Genomic DNA, 24,359 nt, shown 5'->3' on the forward strand with positions numbered 1-24,359 from the left:
GAAGTAAACACTTTAACAAAATCCTATTCACTTCTCTCTCGTTACTGATGACAGTCTGTAACTGTAAAGGAGACTACAACAGGAGATGAGGGACAAACAGAGAACACAGCCCTGCAGAGGAACACACAGCTGCTCGGTCAGCGTACTGGCTGGTTTTGTGTCAACTTGAAACAGGCTGGAGTTATCATAGAGAAAGGAGTTTCAGTTGGGGAAATGCCTCCATGAGATCCAGCTGTGGGGCATTTTCTCAATTAGTGATCAAGGGGGCAGGGTCCCTTGTGGGTGGGACCATCTCTGGGCTGGTAGTCTTGGGGTCTATAAGAAAGCAAGCTAGTAAGTAACATTCCTCCATGGCCTCTGCATCTGCTCCTGTTTCCTGATCTGAGTTCCAGTCCTGACTTCCTTTGGTGAGGAACAGCAACGTGGAAGTGTAAGCTGAATAAACCCTTTCCTCCCCAGCTTGCTTCTTGGTCATGATGTTTTTTGTTCAGGAATAGAAAGCCTGACTAAGACAGTCAGTATTGGCTATTCCACTTACTGTCTTTCTTAGAGCAGATATAATAGGGCACACTGGCTCCTGGCTCATTGGCTCCACTGTCCTAGGTGCTTTATATTATCCTGTCATTTGGTGCCTACAAGGACCCAAGAAACTAGCTGTTATCACTGTTCACATTTCACAGGTAAGAAAATGGAGGTTCAGCTTTGGGTAGCTTCACCAAGTTTTCCCAGTTGTAACCTAGACAGTCTGATATTAGAGCTCAAGTTCTTAAATGTTAAATTACACAAGAAGATGAAAAATGTCAGTCTAAAATATGAATGATTTCCATTTCTAGACCTGAAGAATTCACAGGAATTTAAAATGCAACTCAACTTGATAGATTCCTAAGGGTTATACTTAGTGAGAATTGAAAGAAGAAACCAGACCCAAACACAGACCAGAACTTCCCTGGGTACTACGGAAACTCTGCCTTTTTAGACTGTGGGAAGAGTAATGTCAGATATGCCACTGTTGTATGGGTGAGAACAACACGTGTAAGCTCAAATGTGCCATGTTGACCCTAAATAATTGGAGGAAGTAGGTTTTCTACCATCTTTTCCCTGTAAATCTTGTCATGGGTGAGCATTAAGATTTTTAATCTGCTTTACTTAGCATTCAGAAAAAGAAGTAAAATTCTTACTTGAGAAGAAAGCCTTCGTGACAGCTGTCACCAATGTCATCATCATTGAGCACTGTATCAGCTATCTAAAATGCACAATATAAAAATTAGTCTGTTTACAGTGTTGGGAGAACTCTTAATAAGTGTGCCGAAGTCTAGAGCCAGCACGAGCCAGCCCTCTCACGAGCATCAAGGTGATCTATAAAGTGATGCTGTCTATGCACTTTTCAGAAGAACAAAGGGGAATTGGCCAGGAAGAGTAAAGGGCACTTTTTAATAATTTACCCTTCTTAGCTATCAGAATTAGGAGACTGAGCTTAATGACAAATCAGCATTAGAGAGATTTACTCACGGAAAATGTGTGACTGGAATATTCTCAACAAATGGTCAAAGAAACTGGTGGAAGAGGTTCTGAAGAGATGGCTCAGTGCTTAAGAGCACCGGCTGCTCTTCCTGAGGACTTGGGTTCAATTCCCAGTATGCAAGCACACACACGCACATGCACCACACATCCACCCACTCACCACTCAAGGGAACCCATAAAAGATACATGACACTTACATCAATGTCTTCAGGAACACTGTGGGATTTCATAGATGCAAGCAGCTCCATTACAGGAATGACTTCCCCAGTAAGCATGGGAATGATACTCTGACCCTAGATCAAACATAATCGAGTGAACGAAATCACAGGGTGGGTAGGTTGTGCAGGAAAAACATTTCAAATGGAGGCAGAGAGTAAAACACCCTTGGTTGGAATTGCTCAGCACAGTCCCCGAGCCTCCCACTCAGAAACCGCTGTCAGGGTTTTTATGCTCTTTAAGCTTCTTTTCCTTGGTGAGCATGGCTTATCATATACTCTCACATGCAACATTTAAGCTACAGTGCTGTATATTAAGTATATTAAGCTTAAATAACATTTAAGCTTAAGCATTTTTATAAGCGCTTGTTAAAGGCCACGTTTAAAGTGAGAAAAATTAAATGTGAAAAGATGTTGTACTGGCTGGTTTTGTGTGTCAACTTGACACAGGCTGGAGTTATCACAGAGAAAGGAGTTTCAGTTGAGGAAATGCCTCCATGAGATCCAGCTGTGGGGCATTTTCTCAATTAGTGATCAAGGGGGGAGGGCCCATTGTGGGTGGTGCCATCCCTAGGCTAGTAGTCTTGGGTTCTATAAGACAGCAGGCTGAGCAAGCCAGGGAAGCAAGCCAGTAAAGAACATCCCTCCGTGGCCTCTGCATCAGCTCCTGCTTCCTGACCTGCTTAAGTTCCAGTCCTGACTTCCTTGGTGATGAACAGCAGTGTGGAAGTGTAAGCTGAATAAACCCTTTCCTCCCCAAGTGCTTCTTGGTCATAATGTTTGTGCAGGAATAGAAACCCTGACTAAGACAGATGGTAATGCTTAGAAAAAGGAATTCACCAGGAAGTCTCCTCTCAACAGCCAGCTTCCACATTCAAAATGGGACATAATCTATCCAAATGCATACTGAAGTTACCACATAGAATCAGTGAGACAGAAGAGTCTGCACCCGCAAAACAAGACCTTGAATTTCTATTTCCCGGCATCTTGTTTGCAGCATAACTGCGGTGTGTGACATGAGCGACACCCCCTAACATTTACCATTTCTCCCATCAGTTTATGATCACCTAAATAAGATGCTGACATTGCCAAGTGTCTATCAATCTCAGCTAAATATATTTAAAATTATCAATTACTTATACTCACCTCAGTAATAAACTTGCTCATTTAAGTTTCATGAAATGATTATTTAAACCCCTCACATCTATTTTAAAGTTAGAACCTCAAATTAAGGGTTGAGGATTATATTCCACTTGGTGACAGAACAGCTGCCTGGCATGTATAAGGAGGCCCTAGATCTCATCCTCAACACACGTGCAGACCGGGGGTGGGGGCGGGGGCTTCATTTCCAATGCCCTTATCATGGAGGTGCTTATTTCCTTTGGAAAATTTATCCTAATCTAGAAATGCCTATGCAGATATAGATTTTTAAAAAAAGATTTATTTATTTTTATTTGTATGAGTTCACTGTAGTTGTCTTCAGACACACCAGAAGAGGGCATCAGATCCCCATTACAGATGGTTGTGAGCTACCATGTGGTTGCTGGGAATTGAACTCAGGATCTCTGGAAGAGCAGTCAGTGCTCTTAACCTCTGAGCCATCTCTCCAGCCCAGAAAATTTTATCATTTCAATATTTCATCCTAATGACCAGAAGCAACCACTCATTATTTCTACTTTTTAGAGTAACTGCTGAAATGTCTGTTTACAAATACAATTAAGACATGGAATTAAACAATGTATGTTAAATTTCCTGAAGTGCTGTGATATACTGAAGTAGTATTAAGATTCATAATAGAGCTGTTGCAAGCACATTACATCAGCTATGTAAATAAAACACCTCATCCTTTTCAGAAATGGTAAGTTTTATCTCCGTTGGGTTCAGACAGGTACAGCATTTTAGACATGGACTCTCAGGCATTTATTGTCAACATAAGTCTCAATGGAGTTCAACAACAACAAAAATCTTACAGGACACTCCCTGGGCCAAGCATATTCAAACCACCACAGTGGGCTCTTACTTTCAAAAACAAAATTTCACTGAATGAAAATTTTATTTGGTACTAAATTTTCTTATATTGAAATGACTCTCCCTAATTACTCCAGAAATCCAGTGCAGAGGTTGGTGAAAGTGACTTTATACTTGGAGACTCTGCTTAACGATCAGCAAGCAAGTAAAGATTAGACCTTTTAGAGCATTTAGTTTCAGGTCTTTTCCAAGAATATTTCCTATGGCACTGTTCATCACAGCACAGCACACTAACTTTATAAAAGTCATTTTATGTGTGTGTATATGTGTGTGTGTGTGTGTTTTGCCAGGGATCAAATGTAGGATCAAGCTATGGAAGCTAGGCAGATATTCTACCACTATATCCTCAAACCCTCAGACATACTTAAAATGATGATTATTATTTTTTAAGTCCCATTCTCCTTAGCCATGCTAAGGAAAATGAGAGAAAAGGCCACATAGCCATGTTTAATTACTGGAGTTTGACAAGGACAAATGAGGGTGGGTGGCATGCCAGGCTAAAGGGAAGAAGATAAAAGATGTTACTGGCAAATTTCAACATTCAAACAATCTGCCACAAATACACATAAATTTGAGTTTCAAAACTACAACATAAACCTTTTAAAAAAAACTGTGCCTATGGCTGGCTCTGCACCCCTGGAGCCATGCCTCAGGGGTGTGCTCACTCCCTTAAGACGGCAACTCCTGTGAGCATAGTTGCAGAAGGGATAACTTTTAAAACTGCATATGCACAAGGGTTGCACGGATCCGATTCAGATGGGGCCTCAGTGCTGAGGGGAAGTGGCAATAAGCCGGAATGCCTAGCCCAGACACTATTTCCAATTGCTATCAGGTCACAAATGAAAAGCTAAGTGTTTATGTAAGTCTTCCTGGGTATACACACCACTCTCTAAGGCCAGGCCTCATGCCCAGCAGACAGGCAACACAACACAAAGTCAGTGGTGTTTTTGAAAGTGCTTTACTCACTGTGCTGTCAGGGCTTCCCACTCCACCTTACATACATATTATGGTTTCCAGTCTTGCGGTTTTATGCAATTTCTGTGTATGCAAATATTGTGTCTGTGTCTATATGTGTTTCTTGAATTTCTTATTTGGCTCTTTTCTACTTCTATTTATGTTGTCCTACTCTGGTTTGTTTTTACTTTAACTTATTTTACATTATTATTACTACTACTACTACTATTATTTTACATGCCTGATTGTATCCTAATGAGAGAGAGAAAGAACAGATATAGATTTGGGTAGGTGGAGGTTCTAGGAGGATTCAGAGGAGGGAAAACCATAATCAGAAAATATAGTTTAAAAAACCTATTTTCAATAAAATAAATAAACTGCATGCAATTTTACTACAAATAAATGACCTCAAACATATTCTTGCTGATTGAAAAAGGGTGGCCAAATACTAATTTGTAGATGTAATTAAATTTTTTTAAAATTCAAACTTAGGCTGCAGAAATTTTTATTCAGTTCATTCTATACAGCTTAACAAGAATACTCATTTTCAGGCTCCTTCCGTCAAATGAATGTATCCTCAGGTCCTTACCAGAAGTACCCACCAACTTTATACCGACATAAGCAAAGAGGACCTGCCACAGGCAGCATGTGATATGCACTGTACCTGATCTTCCATCCTCTCTGTGCCTTCCAAGACAATTTTCTGGACATTTTCTTGTCTTTCCTAAGAAAAAGAAAATTTACTTTAACAAATCCATTTTGATGCTCGTTCATTTTTCAATGTAGATATGCTCTATCATGTACAGCTCACAGGAAAATACTTTTTACGCAGGTGGGGAGACAGGATGGAGACAAGCGATTAGCCCAACAAGTTCAAGCTCTCGCAGAGAACATGAAATACAATCACAGCACCCTTTACTCCACAGTAAAGAGAGAATTTAGTCTAAAACAGCCCACATAACACCTGCAGCTTCAAAAGAAAATAATTACACACTATTTAAATCAAACAAGATCGACTCGCATCTGAGGAACAGAGGAACGGTTGTTTTAGTTTGTTTATTTATGGGACTGGAACTCACCAGGTAGATAGAACAGGCTGGCACTGAGCTCAAATCCTTTTGCCTCAGACTAGATAGAGCACTGGGATTACTTGTCTGTAATATCACCTGCAGCTAAACTGTTTGAATCTAAATGATTTTTGTTAAGTATGTCAGAAATAAGGAAGGAAGTCTGCATGAATAGGTATAATAGAGAAAACTATTCTTTTCAAAATGCTACTTCCCTTTGTAGGTTAGAGGCCTTATAGAATTAGTCATGTTTTAATGGATTTTTAGGATTATATTAAACTAGAAAGTAGGAAGGAGAATTAGGTTTGTTCTTTAGATATGCTGAAAATGAAAAGCAATGTAAATATCAGGAGAAAACAATATTTCCTTTAGCTAAATTTGCAAATTGAAAGGAATAACTCCTTAGAATCTAATTGGTCCATCCTCGTTATACAGAACTGGGAGCGTGGGACAGCAGCTTAGTTACTAAGGCTGTGTGGCTGACAGCTTATCAAAATCTGAGAATATTTATACTTTTGCACTGTTGTAAGCAAAGGACAAAGTCACACAGGGAAAGGAAAACAAGAAGGTAGAGTCACAGCTTCCAGAACAAACTCAGACACAATGTTTATAAGATCTTACTTTCCATTAGGACTGTGAAGACCCCAGGCATGAGAGCAGGGCTTTCTGTGCCCAGGAGACACAACATAACAGCTGTCTGGTGTTAGCAGCATATAATTTCCAAAACTTAAGTGTAACTGTACCAGAAAAAAACTTTCATTGGCCAGGCTACCATGATCAAGCTCAAAAGCCCCTTACCTTATGCATCCATATTCTTCCTTTTCGAATAATGTGTGTTAGCCTGTCAACACACACTCTGTGAAGTGGGAGGTAGAAGCTCAGCTCTGTCTGCGGCAGTATAATTGATAGTCCATAAGTGCTCCGATCTCCATTCCAGTTTCCGTCGAAGATTAATGAAACAATAATTACCCCTTTTTCAGATAAGACAAAAAATTTTACATCTATAGCCCCACTCTCTGCATTTCGAAGAATTTCTCCATTTAGAGTGTGGTTGGCAAGAAAAGTTATTTCTCCATCACTGAGAAGCACTTGGTCTGTCTTTGGAGCCCAAATATGCCTTACTCTAGGACCAAGAATATTATCCCAGTAAGCAAAGGTAGCCGCCAACAAGGGTGATTCACCACTTAAAGCAATCTCTGTCTTGGCAACAGCAGGAGATGGTGGGGGGCAGATAGTCGACATCCCTGCATCCCAGGTCTCACTGCATTCCAGGTCTCACATTATCCGAACGCTTGCAATAGCTAAACAGGGACATACAAAAGAACAGTGATCAGGTTCAGCCATTTAAAGATATCTATCAAACCCCAAGTGACTTAGAAAAATGTCACATACCAATAGAAGCAAAGAATGAGCCTTTATTACCTCCAAATGAACATAGCTTGTGCACAATTGTAATGATTGGATATTTGGTCTCCAAACCATTTCAGCTAAAGAACAAAACAGGAAGGGGAGGGCCCTGTGTAAGTAAATGGGACCTTAGTTACAAATACGTAAAATTAGGTCAAATGGGCCATCCGAGGGAAGGATGGGCTCTAATCCAATGACTGCTGTGCTTAAGAGGAGCGGGGAAGGAGACCTGAGAAGGAGACAGACTAAAGCAAAGCTGGTCGGCTGCACAAAGATAAAGGGCAGGGACTGGGATGCTGACCGTGGACAGAGAGAGTACCATGGACTACTGCTTGCCACCAGAGGTGTTGAGACAAGAAAGGTTTCCCAAGAAGCCTTCAGAGGCTCATGTTCCTGACAACCATGACACTGGCATTAGGCTTGGACTTTCTAGAACGCAGGGAACAAGACGCTGCTCTTTTAAGTTTCCTAGTTTGTGTTTTCTAGGTGTTCCTAGAAAATTAAAAAAAACAAAAAACAAAAAACAAAACAAAACAAAACCCCCAAACCTGGCAGCAGAAATACCATAAAACATTAAAAAGAGGTAAGCTCAAAAGACAGCAGCAGAGCCTCAGCCCTGTCACCTCAGTGAGCTCCGGCTAAGGTACTGAGGTCCAGTACTACTGCTTAAAATGACACTGAATCAGGAAGGGGAACATAAGCAAAGGAGTAATGTTAGTGCAGCAGGCAGCACAGCAATGTGAAGGGCGCATACTAAGCTGCTAAAATGAAAGAGTTTCAGTTACTCAGAACACAAAAGAGAAGAGCAAACAAGCTCAGAGCCAGTCCAGAGCTAGGGTTACACATGTGGATCTTCACCCATTCAAACACAGTCAATTCTACATACTGTATGGAAATTTGTATGCAAATTTTCTAATTAAAAACACATAATCAAAGATTTAAAGTGGAAAAAAAATAACAAAATGGTAGGATTCATGTAAGGTAAGAGTACTGAAGGAAGCTACCTCTCTGTCTGTGTGATTACTTTGGGAGTGAACATTAGATTAGTCACAAACGGATGTCCATGTAAATAAAAAAGTCTATTTGCTCTGCTGGGCAGACCTTTCAACAGGACAGCCATCCACCGAGCTCAATGACTGTATTCAACCCCTAAGATCCACAGAGGACGGAAGAACATAACTAATTCCCTCAAATGGTCCTTGAACCACCATATTTTCTGTCTCTCCCCCTCTCTCTCTCTCTTTCTCCACCTTATCAAGAATTAGAGTGTCATGCGAAGGAGTAACTTCTATATTTAGAATGCTGAGTGAGCGTTTCTATCATATTATGATTACAGAACTTGGCAAAACACTTAACTCTAAGGAATAGTTTACCTAGAGTTTTTAAATGTTCATTTTTAATTTCAGAAATTCACTTTGGTACTATTTACTTTTTAATATATGTCAATTAACTAGTCTGAAGAGACCATGGTTATCTAAGTTGTACAGCTTGTTTAAGATACTGACTCTTTTGGGCCCAGTGGAGAGGGCAGCTTTCAGAAAGGGAACAGAGAATGTAATCTGAGTGGAAACTGTATTGGTGCCACTGTTGTCCTCATTAACAGCAGCAAACTGCAGGCCCACAGAACACGCGAAATAAACACATAGTCATAAAATTATGTTGCAAACATATTTCTATTCCATTTTCTCCTTTTGTTTAAAAAGGTGAATAATTCTAAATACAAAAGAAAAGCCCTTCTTGAAGCAGTATTGAGCCCCAGAGCATAATCTTAAAGATTTATAGGAAAAGCTTTTAAGCTGATTGGGAAACTTAAAGCATTATATACCATTTCTTTTATTTAGTCTCATCTCTAGGCTATCTATAAGGACTAAAGGTCATGTTGCGTTGTTTAGCTTTAAATGCAGCCCATCCTCAAAGAGTCCTCCTACTCCCCGGGGAGGAATTCAAAGACCCCATTGGATGCATATATATTTACTGTAAGGTATAATTTGCAAAATAGGAACAAAGAGATTAATAACAAAATATAACCATTAAAAGCTTACCAGAATGATAATTATATGAACATGGTCTCTTTCTGAAACATCTTATTTGATGGGACTCACTTTTTCCTGTGATAACAGGCAGTGATACACACTACAGGATAAGATGTGATTCAACAAAGTGAGGTGAGTGGCACAGGCTAGTAGGTGCCTTCTGCCCCGATGGTCAGAGTGATCATTGTGGAGGTCTGGTCTTTTGCTATGCTAAATACTGGTTGCTCCCAGAGACAGCACCTAGACCCAGGAGACTACTTAACCTTGCCTCCAAGTTATCCTGATTGGTGAATAAAGATGCCTACAGCCAATAGATGGGCAGAAGAGACATGGGTGGGGTTTAGGGTTCCTAGGCTTGGGGTCAGAGGAGAACCATGAGGAGAGAGAGAAAAATGTAAAGTAAAGTGAGAAGACACTATGGGGTAAAAAAATCTTAAAATAATGGCCACGTGGGCTGGCTGACTGAAGTTAAGAGCAGCCCAGATGAAGCACAGCAAATTATAGAATGGGGTTATTGGCTGGGTAATAGATATAATAGCATAGAGGACAGATATTTGCTCAGCTCTTGTGCTGACTAAGGTTTATTATAAATATAAAGGTTGTATGTGTCTTTTATCTGGGAATTAAATGGCCAAAGGCGTGGTAGAAACTCAGGATTGAGATTCAAAGTGCTCAGCACCGGACCATCTGTTTGGAAGACCCTAGATCACTGAGCTGGGACACAGCGGACGCTTAGATGTCAGCAGCAAGGGACGGTTCAGAAGCTTCCACAGCTGGAAAGTTTTCTGCCCAATTCATTTGAAACAAAACAAAACAAACACCCACTGCATTCAGAAGTCGGTGTCTCTTTTGAGCTCATCCTTTTGTTGCTGCAGCAGGCATAATCCCCGAATGACTCTATGCTGAGCTCCACCTGAGGTCTGTATTCCACAGCTCTGTCCTTTCATGCCTTTGCAATGTCACACATGTTACTGTCACTGCGTTTCTGGTCCACATCACAGGCTGCTTCAGTTTCTTCTTCCCTTTTTTTTTTCTGGAGATTAGTAAAAAAAGTTCTTCTAATTCCTCATTTGTGAAAACCTCCCAGTGGCCGTCAGCATTTCTGCAGGTCAAGCATGCTAGCCAAGCCTGCAGTAGCATGCCTTGGAACTTCTCTGTTAAGTTTGACCTTTTTCTAGTTCACATATATCCCTGCATCAGCGCAGCCATCTTGTGAATGGCTTGGTGACCCTCACTTCTAGGGAACTTTACAATTTATTTATTTAATTATGATGTGTATTTATCCTTATTTTACTCATATATTACTAGTATTATTATGCACAATTTATTTAATTTTATGTTTTGTCTGTATGTATCTCAGTGTGTCCCACGCTTGCCTGGTGCCTGTAGAGGAACCTAGGTCCTCTGCAATAGCAAGCACTCTTAACCACTGAGCCATCTCTCCAGCCTCTTCAGAACTTGGGCTGAAATCTATAAATATGCCTAACACTTCCAGCACAGCCTGCTGCCATCAACTGCTCAGAACATGGTTTTCAGATTATGCCATCCACCTACAAATTCATTGTTTTAGGGTTATTTATCATGTACAGTGGTTATAACTATAAAATTAATCCAACAGCAAGACCAGACCAGTGTAACTTTTTCTCCTTCATAATTTCACAGAAGATTTAGTCTTACCGTGAATCGTAGTAGTACCAGTATAGCCTCCCCCTCCAAACTATAGTGGGAATTTTCACCTTTTCATTTAAAACTACTTCATGGCTCCTCTTAAGCAAACCCAAATTACCAGTATCATTACCGCCTTGCTATGAGGCCATTATTAAATAAAATAAGGAGTAAATATAAGCTACCTTATAACTAAAATGTCTGAGTGACTGACTAGCACGCAGGTGGTGCAATCCAGTGTGGATACAACAGACAGATGTTTGGACAAAGGAATCAACCATGCCCGGGGTAGGACACAGTAAAAGCTACAAGAGGGCATCAGACTGTTCAGAATAGCACGCAGCTTAAAACTTAGAAATTGTTTATTTCAGGAATACCGTATTTTTAGACTATGTTATTTCATGATTTAGGAATCATGAAAAAGGGGAAATTCCTATGACCTAAAAAATAAAGTCTTATAGCGAAGTGTAATCAGGGAAGCTGTGAGTCTGATATTACTAACACCTGAAGTTAGCATTGGTGGGAACCCATATACAAATGTGGCCAAAAAATTCATTTCAACCTCACAGACTTTTGCTTATATGTTTTCTGGCTACTTCAGAAGGTTAACATTAGCCACAGAGTCTTCTGAGAGAAGCCAGAGTCCAAACCAGAGTGAGGCTACGACTCATCACTCTATAAACCGAGTTCAGGGGTCACGAGGGCTTAACCAATACTTCCAAAAACTAATAAAGTTTATTTATGTTAATAAACATGTTAACACTGTTAGCAGACTGGCACATTTGAAGCCCTTTGTTTTTTCTTTAACCTTGTGAAAAAAAAAAAAAAAAGAGAAAGAAAGAAAAAAAAATCAGCTTTCCAGGCTGCTTTGAGGAAGTTCATTTGCCTACTGCTACTGTGATCAAGAATTATACCATAAGGCTTCCACTTGTGGGAAGAGGGGCAGGACAGCCATCAACCAGCCCTCTCAGCCAAACAGGAACTAACCAAGACCACTGTAAAGACAGTGGACTACTTGCCAGACCAGCCTTTGTCATTCTCTACAAATGTTCAATTTCAGCCAAAACTCACATGCATACTCATGACACCAGGACTGTGCCATCTTGCCTAGATCCAAGTTTCTCAGGCCGGCTAACCTAACACTTGGACAGTATTCACTCAACATGGGGGTCTAGGGCAGGCTCAAAAGATAGACGTTTTATCCATTCAGTCATTTTCTAAAAGCAAACATTGGATGGCCAACATAGCCAAACAGAGTATTTTACCAACTTTTAAAGTTATATTTACATTTGTCTCCCAGAAATTTAAATGCTTGTTGAATGTCCAGTCTGCAGCGCAGGCTGTAACCCCTCTTATTTTTTGTGTTCTATGAAATAAGAACACCGTCACCTTTAGTTTCGAAGTTTCCAACTGACTCTGGGGTTTCCCACAGTGCCAATGGTCACTGAGGTGCTAGTCAGCAGTGACTCAGACAGAAAACCCCTGTTCCTCCTGATCCACAGATTATTTTAACTTTCAGTGCCTGTAGCAAGCTTTCATTCAAAAAGAGTAAAAGAAAAACTACTTGTAGGTTTTTTACGTGACATAGGTTTTTACTGTGGAGGATGATGAAATACCTGCTTTCTGCTCCTAGGTTATGATTCACCCTTTTGTCTAGCATATTCATGCTCTCCACACTGTCTGCCACTACTTCTCCATCCTCTTGGTTATCAGATCTGGTGTCTGCCAAGGTACCAAGGTGCCTGCGTTCAGGTGAATCTTGTTTTGCTTAACAGGGGTGAAGTACAGTAAGTTACTTTGAAACACAAAGCGATCACATTCACAGGACTTTTACAGAGCAGCTGCAATGGCTCGACTTTATTATCAGTTATTTGTAATCTCTTATTGTGCCTACTTTCTAAACTTTAACATCTGTGTATGAAATGTAATGAAGGGAAAACACCTATATCCACACGATGGGTGTATGTAGGCGTTTCCTGAGATTTCAGGCTATACTGGGGGCCTCCTGGAATGTCCTCTTTAACTGAGGGGACGCTTACTATATTTCAAATATTCTGATTCCATATTATTAACATAATCTCAATCTCTTTCCTCCTCCTCTTCCTCCTTCTTCCTTCCTTTCTCTCTCTCTCTCTCTCTCTCTCTCCCCCCCCCCTCTCTCTCTCATATTTTAAGTTTTCCAAGTGGACTAACGATTCTATCTTAAAGTATTTTCCAGTCCCTTTTGGGCCCTTAATATAAAGTAAAAGTACTACTGAGACAGACTGTGTACCCGTTTTTCTCAACTGGTGACGAACGGGAACAGTGTAACAAGAAATTTATCCATCTGCCGGGACAAAACTCTACAAGAGCCTAATAGTCCCCACACCAGAAAGCGCAACCAATCCCTCCCAGGCAAATGCACTCCTGGCCAGACAGACCCTGTGTGGACAGACTTAATCAGTGCACTTCTCTCTCTGCAACTGATTACCATCAGTCAAGTGATGCCCAAGTCACAATGGTCACTTCCTTTAATAAGTCTGTACAACCGCGGAGCTGTGAGGCAACCAGGTCACGTCCCACAGAACTGGGGAACAACCTGGTAAGAGTAGCAGCCCATGTAAGTGGGCATCCGCACTCCTTGCAAACTTCTGCGAAATCCTGCCTGCGTGTTGTTCTGTCCGTCCTTACTCCATCCCACCGGCGCTTTCTCCTCCCGGGCGGGGACCCTCGGGAGACCTGACTGGGTCGCAGGACCCACCAGCTGTCGCCGGGCCAGGCCCCTGGGGCCCAGGCTTGTGGCGGTGGGGGCCGCGCTCGCCGTACTCCCGGAGGGTTCCCTCAAGGGCCCGGGAGACGCTCCGGGTCGGGATCGGGGAGCGCGGGCGGACAGCAAAGATGAGGCCCATCCCCATCCCCTCCGCACCGCCGCGGCCCCCGCAACTCCTGCAAGGCCAAGGGCTCTTTCGCCCGGGGGACAGGGAGGAGTTCACCTCGAAGGAGAAAAAAACCCCGCTGGTACCCGGAGCCGGCCGGCCCGCGAGCCGACCGTGGCAGCAGCCCCCCTCCGCCCGCGCGTCTCACTCACCCACTCGCCGCTGCTGCGCCTTCACCGCCGGCGCAGGGACCGCAACCGCAGCCCGCTCCGGGCCCCGCCCCGGGACCGCCCCGCCCCGGACACGCCCCCAGGCCCGCCCAGTCGCAGTCCCGCCCCCAGTCCACAGCAGACCCAGAATCTGCAGGGCTCCCCGGTGCGGATCTCTGCAGTCTTGTTTCCTTCTTTTGTCCTTGGTCACCGTTGTGGAGTTAAGTTGCGAGCTGAGGCAACCAAAACGCACCTCCCTCGCACACCCTCCCTGGACTGTCTAGACACCACTTTCCACCTAGAAGGAAAGGGCAATTGGGATGGCTGTCACTACAAACGCCATCTTTCACGTGGGCGGAACTCGTCTCTGCTTGACGCGCCGCGGTTCCCTCGTGGGACTCCGTAAGTTCCGGGTTGGCGCTTTCACTTTGCTTTGCCAGCCTTGAGATGCCAGTGGCAGCTGGCCAGGCGGAGGCTGTCATGGGCTTTGTAGCTTTTCTTCCAAGAGCCGCTCAGGAAAAGCATGGGCAGAGCTGAGCTCAACCTAGATAGATAGTGTCACCTGCGTTATCTATCTAGGTTACGAAGCGTAGTTTGTGGTTGTAAGTAGTTTTGCTTTGTTTTGTTTGGGAGTTGGCAGGTAGTGGGTGCTCAACAAATATTTAGTGAGTGAGTGGATTTCCTTTGGTCCCTATGACACGGTTAAATGCCGTAAGTCTGCGTGCACACTGTACGTGTTCACTCCGCAACAAGCACAATGATTCCCCCACCCTCTGTGCGTAGTCACCGTGTTTTCTTCTAAACGTCATTTTTGCCAAATAGCACAGTGCACTTTGTTTTTTAACCTTTGGGAAAAGAACACCATGACGTCTGATTTATTGATTGATTGATTGGTTTGTAACTGTATTGTGGCTTTTCACTACAGATGAGTAGTGTTTATTATTTTCCAGCAACTTTTCATCATTTATAGGGAAAAGAAAGGCATTAATAACAGAATACCTATCAATACCACCTTCGGTAAAAATAGAACTCTCACCAGGTATTGTATGCTTTTTTTTTTTTTTTTTTTTTTTTTTTTTTTTTTTTTTACCTAGCAGTTGTCATTCTATCAAGTTCTTACAGTGTTTTGTACCGTGGTCTTCAGATGTATATCTCATAAATGAAGTATACATCTGAGAGTTAAAAATACATCCAGACACACAGAAATAGCATAGGACCATGTTTGGAAGGCTAGGGTTAAGAGTGCGATGCTGTAGTCAAAGTGGGTGAGTTTGCAGGTAAGGAAGGCAGCTGAGTGAGGCCAGTCAGCTAATCCACAACACGAGGAATAGACGTTTATACTATATCCCACACTGAAAAGCTGAAAAGTTCCCAGGTGGGTGTTAGGTACTAACACACATACACGCGCATGCATGCACACTTAAGATAATTTGCTTGTCTGTAGTAAGCCAGAGCTATCAATGTAATTGATTGGGTCAGTTTTCTGTGATTCCAGAGCCCACTAGGAATAGAAGGTATTTGTTTGGTGTCCTCTTGAAGTAAGCCCTTCTTTAAAACCTGTCTGTGAGTCAAACTAACATAACATTACACTTCAGAATAAGACTGGAACTTTGAAGGAATATACCTTCTTAGTGTTTTTTTTTTCCTTCAAAATTTTACCTAGAGACAAAAACAGTGTCCCTCAAATAACTTATTTTGTGTAATATCAGTCCTAGAATAAATGTTTTATTTAAAAAAAATAATCAAACCAAGAAAGGACTAGGGATGTAGCTTCGTGGGTAGAGGGCTTGCCTAGCATGTGTGACTCCCTGGGTTTGGTCCCTACCATATTCCTCTCTTTTTCTCTCTTTGGAGAAAAAAATGAAACATCACGATCTAAAATATTGTATGACCACAGGAAATGAAATAAACCATGATACAACTTATATTTTGTGATCAATGAGTGGAGACCTTTTTCTTCACATCAGATGGAACAATTACTTAGGCATAGGTAAAGTAGCCTATATATTTTAATTGGATTGTAGCTAACTTTTATTAATCAGGAAGAAAATAATAAGTAGGTATGCTGGTTCATAATTGTTGTATTGCCTGAAAGGTGTAAGGTAGAATACATCTTTCCTCCAGAGAACCAAAGAGAAAATGATGCTAACTGTATGTAGAAATATGATTCATGATATTGGTGTGATAGATTTTTAACCCTGTCCTCTCAAACTTTACAAATAATCTACCTCAAATAACTCCAGGCTCTAAGTGAAAATATGCTGGCTATAGAACTATATCTCCAGGGCTGAAAGTGGAGGGCATTTGGCAGAGGGCTTGCCTACCACGTACTGGTTTACTCCCCAATACTAAACGAACTGACGAGATGGCAAACACCTATAATCTGAGACAGGAGGATTAGAAGTTCAAGATTATCCTAGGCTACACTACATGCTGAAGGCTATCAAGGGGGCGGGGGGATCCCATTAAAAGAAAGAAAGAAAGAAAGAAAGAAAGAAAGAAAGAAAGAAAGAAAGAAAGAAAGAAAGAAAAGAAAAAGAAAGGGAGTATCTCTCCAAACAGGAACTGAGAACTCTATCCCCTATTTCCAACCAGAACAACACCTTTAAAGACCCGATATAGAAAAATGTCAGCTATCATGTTTCACTAATGTTCAGTCATGCAGACACTCCTCGATAAGGGGGATTTCTAAAGCAAAATAAGAGGTTGGGCTCTGTAACCACAACAGATATTAAGTATCGTCTCTGCTTTAGGTTAACCACGGAACTGGACAGTTCTTCACTCCTTGGTGACTCAGTGTCCACAGTGCTAGCTTTCTGTGGGGGCTTAAAGGAGGGAATGGAGAGAGTGGCCAGTGTGACCCTAGGTAAGACTGTGTATCCATGACAAGGGCATTTTGTTCCCCTTGTGTGTGGATGGCAGAACACCCACAGAAAGCAATGGCTGCAGCCCTTCTAATAGGAGTGGAAGTGACTCCCATAGGTACATTGCACTCCTCTGATAGTCCCTTCCTCTGGGGCTTCCTTGCTTGACCCCACAGGAAGCTGGTCAGTGCAGTCTTTTAGCAGGACACTGTTGCTCAGCAGGAAAATAGCACGCCTAGTAATCTGTCACCTGGTTGCTGTAAGGTTTATGTGCAATCAGGCGAGCTAGAAAATTAGATCAGTACATTCTAGAAGTGATGGTTTTACTTTCATTTTTTTTTTTGGTAACTACTCAGATATAATAAATACAGTAATGAATGACTTACAACCCTCTTACACTCTACACGTATTTATAACTCCAATAAATATGTCAGAACACGGAGAACCTTCTTGCTTCATCAAAAATGCCAGTTGTCAGGAAGGCTTTTCTCCATTTTCTCTGCTAATATGTTTCAGAAGTGTGATGTGCATTGCTGCAGGGCTGGAACCAAGGGCTTGTTGATTAGCTCCTACTTACCAAGATTACAGGAAATTAGTTGTGACTGAGACTGGCATGTGAACAATTTCATGACAGACATGGATGAAGAATATTGCTATATAAACCACGGACCATTTCATTTCTCTTAGGAAATGTAATTTCATGTGGTTGCTTCCTTATTCACTGAAGACTTAATAAATATGTATTTTATGATATACTGCCTTCATTTGAAATACGAATAGAATCTTAGTGTGTGGAGCCAGTAGGATGAAATGATATAGAAAACCCTTGAGTTTCTGTCTGGAGCCAACACTTTATAATCCTAACAGCACATGATACTGCTTCAGTACTGCAAAAAAAAAAAGTCATTAGGGCACAATACACATTTCTTTTCTGCTTGTCTTTGGACTCGTGATTTTATGAACAATGTCCTTAGTGAGTGAGAGGAATGTCATCTTTGACCAGTTGTTCTTGTGCATTGCTGCTGTGCACCTTACCTTTATATGTAACTATTTCTAAGGACAGAAGCCTGGGCTGGAGACTTGGCTCAGCTGTTAAAGGACACAACCAAAACAACCAACCAATCAACCAACCAAACAAACAAAAAACCCAAAAAACCCACAAAACAAAAAAACAAAAAAACCCAAAAGCAAACACAAACACAAACAAACAAACAAACAAAAAACCAAATAGAGTCTCAGGGGGAGGAATGCACCTCATAAAACATAGGAAATCAAAAGCATCATCTTAAATCTTAGATGTTAATGTGCAATCATAAAGAGAATATGAAATTGTGTTTCTTTAGAAGAAGAGAGAATTTGTGGTTGTACATGTCTAATACTTGGATAGACCAGAGATGCGGCCAGCAGTGCAGGCTGATGGCGCTGGTCCCATGGGGAGGAGACACAGCAGTAATGCACACTCTCCTACCACACACTTCTCAGGCCAGCTCCAAATGTGCTCCCGAGCATCTCTGCCAAGTGTCACCATCTACCTGTAACCATCAGCCATTCTGCAGTTTATGTTGATATTTTATTGCATTTATTGGGATTTAGTAAGCAGAGTTTTCAGTATTTAGTAGCAGTATGGAATAATTGACTGTCAGTGTTGTCACATACTAATTAAAACCCAAGACCATATGGTTACCTGTGGATTCATTTCCTTTTTAGCAGACTGTGATTGGAATATGTCGGATGTCTCATTGAACTGTCATTCCAGTTACCAAAAAGTGTTATCCTTGAGTCTTTTTTTTTCCTATTCCTCTTCCTTCACCTACACCTAACAGGATATCACTCTGTAGCCCAGGTTGGCCTAAAACTTGGAGCAATCTTCCTGCCCCAGACTTATTTTGTGAGATTTTCCTATTATATTTTAATGTGTTATAAAAATCATTTGTCTAAGAATGATTGGCATTTTCTATTTTGTCTGACACCTAGGAATACTATTTCACATGTTCATCTTGCAATTGTCAATCGAGCTCTATAATTCTTTCTGATTATATGCTTTTAAAAAACAGAAAAATCGAACAAAACAAATATGCCTCAAACCAAAGCTAATTGTCATTTCACTTTGGTGTCCTTCAGACTTTAGTAACCTTACATTTTCTTGAGTCTAGGGTCCTTGCTATATCTTCAAAGCCTCACCATAATTTGGTTCTAGCTAGGTTTTAAGGGTTCACTGTTTGTTTGTTTCTAAAGACAGGGTTTCTCTGTGTGACAGCTCTGGCTTTCCTGAAACTTACTTTGTAGATTATACTGGGCTTGAAATCACAGAGACTTACCTGCCTCTTCATCCCGAGTGCTGGGATTCAAGTCATGCACTACCATACCCTGCTGCTGTAGGTAAATCTTAACTCTTGTCCTATACGCTCTTTCATGAAGCTTTCTTGATTTTTTTTCCAGTTGCAATAGAATGACTCATTTCCTTGCGTAGACTTAATGTCTACTAGTAATACAAAAGACAAACTCTGTTTTTATACTTAATATTTTTAGGGTAATAAATATATGACATTGATAGATATAATAGAAACTATTAAAAATGGTTGGGACTTCATGACATAGAATGTAAAGTGAGCTTTGCAGTCATGTCAACTGAGATAAATTTTGACTCAAACATATTATATCTTGATTGAGTCACCAATTATCTTTTAGCCTCAAACTCTTTCTTTTGAAGGTGAACTTGTTTTGAGAACTAAATGAGATAATCCATGAAGTGTTTAGCTTGATGCCTTCCCCATGGTCAGGAAAGTTAGTCACTGCTAACACATGCCACATGGTAGATACTTAGTTAGTGACTGGCAAACATATCTAATCTGAGACCCTCAAGATGAAGACACTGAGAGAGAAGGAGAGAAGGAAAGGGGAGGGGGGAAGGGGAAGAAGAGGAGAAGGAAGGGCAGGATCAAGAAGACAAGAGAAGAAAGAGAAAATAGAAGCAAAGAGAAGGTAAGGGTCTTGGTAAAGTTCACATTTGAGGTTTCTTAGATATGTAACATTTTTCTATTCTAGCAATCAAGTCAGTGTCCATTACACACACACACACACACACACACACACACACACACACACACACACACACACACAGAGTCACACATCTCTTCACCAGAGGGAAAGCTTTCTGCGAGGCAGGGCCTTGTTTGAGTCACTTTCATCTCTCTCTGCATCTCAGCATAGGAATTATCTATGCTAGGTTTTCAATGTAGACTGCAATTCAAATTAAACAAATTTCCATTATAAATAAAAAATAATAAAAAAATCTTTAATTACTGTATGGATCCATCTTACTTTGCAGAACATTACTAAGCTCCAAAAATGACACATGCTCATGTGATAATACAGAAAAGCTTAATTTAAACAATTTTAGGTGATGAAACAATAATCCACTCCATAATCAAGGTTTCTTTTTTTTTTATTTATTATTGTATGTAAGTACATTGTAGCTGTCTTCAGACACACCAGAAAAGGGAGTCAGATCTTGTTACGGATGGTTATGAGCCACCATGTGGTTGCTGGGATTTGAACTCTGGACCTTCGGAAGAGCAGTCGGGTGCTCTTACCCACTGAGCCATCTCACCAGCCCATAATCAAGGTTTCTAGATAGATTCACACACTGCTACACAAAATAAATAAGAGACACAAACACATAGCTTTAGCCTGTACTTATAATCATCTGTTTGAGATTTTTATATAAAATATTCCATAGTGTCTTTATAGATACAAGGAAATTTGATGTTGTTATCACACAGGGGTTGTTCTCCCTGTAAGAGTAAAGGTTGTAAGATGGAAAGTTTTTGCAGTAACATAAGTAACATTTCTATGTCACTATCTTTCATCTTAAAATAAGCCATATTAAATAGCTTATCTAGAGCAAAAATACTCAATAAAATACTGGCAAACTGAATCCAAGAACATATCAAAAACAATCCACAATCATCAAGTAGGCTTTATTCCAGGGATGCAGGGATAGTTCAACATATGAAAAGCCATCAATGTTACAAACTGAAAGAAAAACACCCATATGATGCTGAAAAGCCTTTGACAAAATTCAGCTACCCTCATGATAAGTCTTGAAGCGATTAAGGAATACAAGGGACATACCTGGACATACCTAAATACAATAAAGGCAATTTATAGCAATCCTATACCCAACATCAAATTAAATAGAGAGAAACTCAAAGCAATTCCACAAAAATCATGAGCAAGACAAGGCTGTCCACTCTTTCCATATCTATTCAGTATAGTACTTAAAATTCTAGCTGGACCAATAAGACAACTAAAGGAGATCAAGGAGACACAAATTGGAAAAGAAGAAGCAAAGTATCACTATTTACCGATGATATGATAATATACATAAGCAACCCCAAAAATTCTACTAGGGAATTGCTACAGCTGATAAACACCTTTGGCAAAGTGGCTGGATATAAAATCAACTGAAAAAAGATCAGTAGCCTCCTTTATATAAATGACAAGCAGGCTGAGAAAGAAATTAGAGAAACAACACTCAGCATAAACTATCTTGGGGTAACTTTAAGCAAGACCTGTATGACAATAACTTCAAATCTTTGAAGAAAGAAGTTGAAGAAGATATTGGAAGAAGGAAAAATCTCCAAAGCGTATGGATCAGTAGGATTAACATAGTAAAAATGGCTATCTGCCCAAAAGTAATCTAAAGAGTAACAGAATTCCCATCAAAATTCTAAAACCATTCTTTATAGACTTTGATAGAGCAATTCTCAGCCTCATATGCAGAAACAAAAACCCAGAATAGCTAAAGCAATTCAGTATAATAAAAGAAACATTCTGGAGGTATCATCATCCCTGATTTCAAGTTGTACTCTAGAGTAATACTAATAAAAACTGCATGGTATTGGTGTAAAAACAGACAAGTTGATCAATGAAATTGAATTGAGGACCTATATGTAAACCAAAACACATATGGACCCTTGATTTTAGACAAAAAAGGCAAAACTATACTATGGAAAAAAGAAATTATCTTCACACATAGTGCTGATCTAACTGGGTGTCTGCATGTAGAAGAATGCAAATAGATACATATGTTATTACCCTGCACAAAACTCAAGACCAAATGGATCTCAACAAGACCTCAACAAAAAACTGGATACAATAAATCTGATAGAAGAGAAAGTGGGGAATAGCCTTGAATGCAGTGGCACAGGAGACAACTTCCTGAACAGAATACCAATAGCTCAGGCACTAAGATCAACAATTAATAAATGGGGCCTCATATAACTGAAAAGCTTCTGTAAGGCAAAGGGCACCATCAAAAGGACAAAACAGCAGCCTACAGGATGGTAAAGAGCTTTGCTAACCCTATGTACTGGCTAGTTTTGTGTCAACTTGACACAAGCTGGAGTTATCACAGAGAAAGGACCTTCAGTTGGGGAAATGCCTCCACAAGATCCAGCTGTAAGGCATTTTCTCAATTAGTGATTAAGGGGGAGGTCCCCTTGTGGGTGGTGCCATGTCTGGGCTGGTTCTATAAGAGAGCAGGCTGAGCAAGCCAGGGGAAGCAAGCCAGTAAAGAACATCCCTCCATGGCTTCTGTATCAGCTCCTGCTTTCTGACCTGCTTGAGTTCCAGTCCTGACTTCCTTGGTGATGATCAGCAATGTGGAAGTGTAAGCTGAATAAGCCCTTTCCTCCCCAACTTGCTTCTTGGTCATGATGTTTTGTCCAGGAATAGAAACCCTGACTAAGACACCCTACATTCAACAGAGGGCTGATACCAAATATATAAAGAACTCAAGAAGCTAGACATCAACAATACAAATAACCCAATTAAAAATGGGGGAACAGATCTAAAAAGAGAATTTCCAACAGAGAATGTTTAATGGCCCCAGAAGCACTTAAATGTTCAACATCCTTAGTTATCAGGGAAATACAAATCAAATGGCTCCGAGATTCTACCTTATGCCCATTGATATGGCCAAGATAAAAAACTCAAGCAACCACATATGCTGGTGAGGATGTGGAGCAAGGGAAAACACTCCTTCATTGCTAGTGGGAATGTAAACTTGTACAATGACTCTGGAAATCAATTTGTCAGTTTCTCAGAAAATTGGGAATAATTCTACCTCAAGACCCAACTATACCACTCCTGAGCATATATCCAAATGATGCTCCATCCTACCACAAGGACACTTGCTTATCTATGTTCATAGCAGCTTTATTTATAATAGTCAAAAATTGGAAACAACCTAGATTTCCCACAACTGAATGGATAAAGAAAATGTGGTACTTTTACACAATGGAGTATTATTCAGCTGTTTAAAGCAACATCATCTTGAAATTTGCAGGAAAATCAATGAAGCTAGAAAAGATCATCCTGAGTGAGGTAAGCCAGACCCAGAAATGCAAACATGGTATGTATTCAATTGTAAGTGAATATTAGCCACAAAGTGCAGGTAACTATGCTACAATCCACAGACTCAAAGAAGCTAAGTAACAAGGAGGGTTCAAGGGGAGATGTTTGAATCTCACTTAGAAGGGGAAATAGAATAGACATTGTGGGGATGGATAGAAGAAGGGAACTGTATAGGGAGGGGATGGGAAGGGGAACAGGAGTGAACCAGTCTGGGGAAGATGAAGGGAGAGAGTACTGACAGAGAGAACTGGAATTGCTGGGGGCACATCTCTGGAATGAACTAGAAATGTAGAACTTTTGGGAACTCCCAGGACTCTATGAGGGTGACCCAGCCTTAAGACTCCTAGCAATGGGCTACATGGAAACCTGAAATGGCCAACTCCAGTAACCAGAAAAGACTTCCAATGGAGGGATTGGGATACCAACCCAGTCACAAAAACTTTCACCCCCAGATTGTCCTGCTTACAAGAAGTGCAGGGATAAAGATGGGGCTGAAATTGGGGGAAAGGATAACCAATGACTGGCCCGGCCTGTGACCCATGCCATGAGAGAGAGCCCACTTCTAACACAGATAATGATATTCTGCTATATTTTCAGACAGGCACCTAAGCATAACTGTTATCTGAGAGACTCCACGAGCAACTGATGGAAATAGATGCAGAGACCCACAGCCAAACATTATGTGGAGCTTGGGCAACTCTACATACAGAAGAGGGGAGGGAAGAATTGAAGGAGACAGAGGTTGTCAAGGACACCACAAGAAAACCTACAGAATCAACTAACCTGGGCGCATAGGGACTCACAAAGACTGAACCACCAGAGAGCATGCATGGTATGGACCTAGGCCTTCTGCACATATGTAACAGTTGTGCATTTTGGTCTTCATTTGGTTTCCTTATCAACAGGAACAGAGGCTGTCTATGACTCTGTTTGCCTTTGGATCCCTTTCTCCTAACTGGGCTGCTTTGTCTAGCCACGATAGGAGAAGCTGCTCCAAGTTCTACTGCAACTTGATACACCAATGGAGATTGATATCCATGGGAGGCCTCCCTTTTCTGAGGAGAAAGAGAAGACTGGAGAGTGAGGGGGTGGGGAGGTGAGGGGGGGCTGGGAGGTGAGGA

At 41.0% G+C, this 24,359-nt stretch overlaps 1 protein-coding gene across 4 annotated transcripts in view; it reads right to left on the bottom strand.

Annotated features, from left to right (window-relative positions):
* The window catches only part of C9orf72 (C9orf72, member of C9orf72-SMCR8 complex), a 34,869-nt gene extending 20,546 nt beyond the window's left edge, over nt 1-14,323 (bottom strand). The window contains exons 1-6 of one of the 4 annotated variants that reach the window (XM_006538293.4): nt 14,099-14,288; nt 10,051-10,258; nt 6,584-7,086; nt 5,383-5,442; nt 1,719-1,814; nt 1,179-1,243 (exon numbers count right to left, since the gene is read on the bottom strand). In XM_006538293.4, coding sequence (XP_006538356.1) covers nt 1,179-1,243; nt 1,719-1,814; nt 5,383-5,442; nt 6,584-7,027 — 665 coding nt within the window. In that variant the 5' untranslated portion in view covers nt 7,028-7,086; nt 10,051-10,258; nt 14,099-14,288. Of the gene's footprint in view, nt 1-1,178; nt 1,244-1,718; nt 1,815-5,382; nt 5,443-6,583; nt 7,087-10,050; nt 10,259-13,957; nt 14,007-14,098 lie in introns of those variants that run through there. The other 3 variants (XM_006538292.4, NM_001081343.2, NM_028466.2) reach the window with 3 other exon arrangements.
* Nucleotides 14,324-24,359: the final 10,036 nt, after the last annotated feature.

Source organism: Mus musculus, chromosome 4 (assembly GCF_000001635.26).
Source record: "Mus musculus strain C57BL/6J chromosome 4, GRCm38.p6 C57BL/6J".
NCBI lineage: Eukaryota > Metazoa > Chordata > Mammalia > Rodentia > Muridae > Mus > Mus musculus.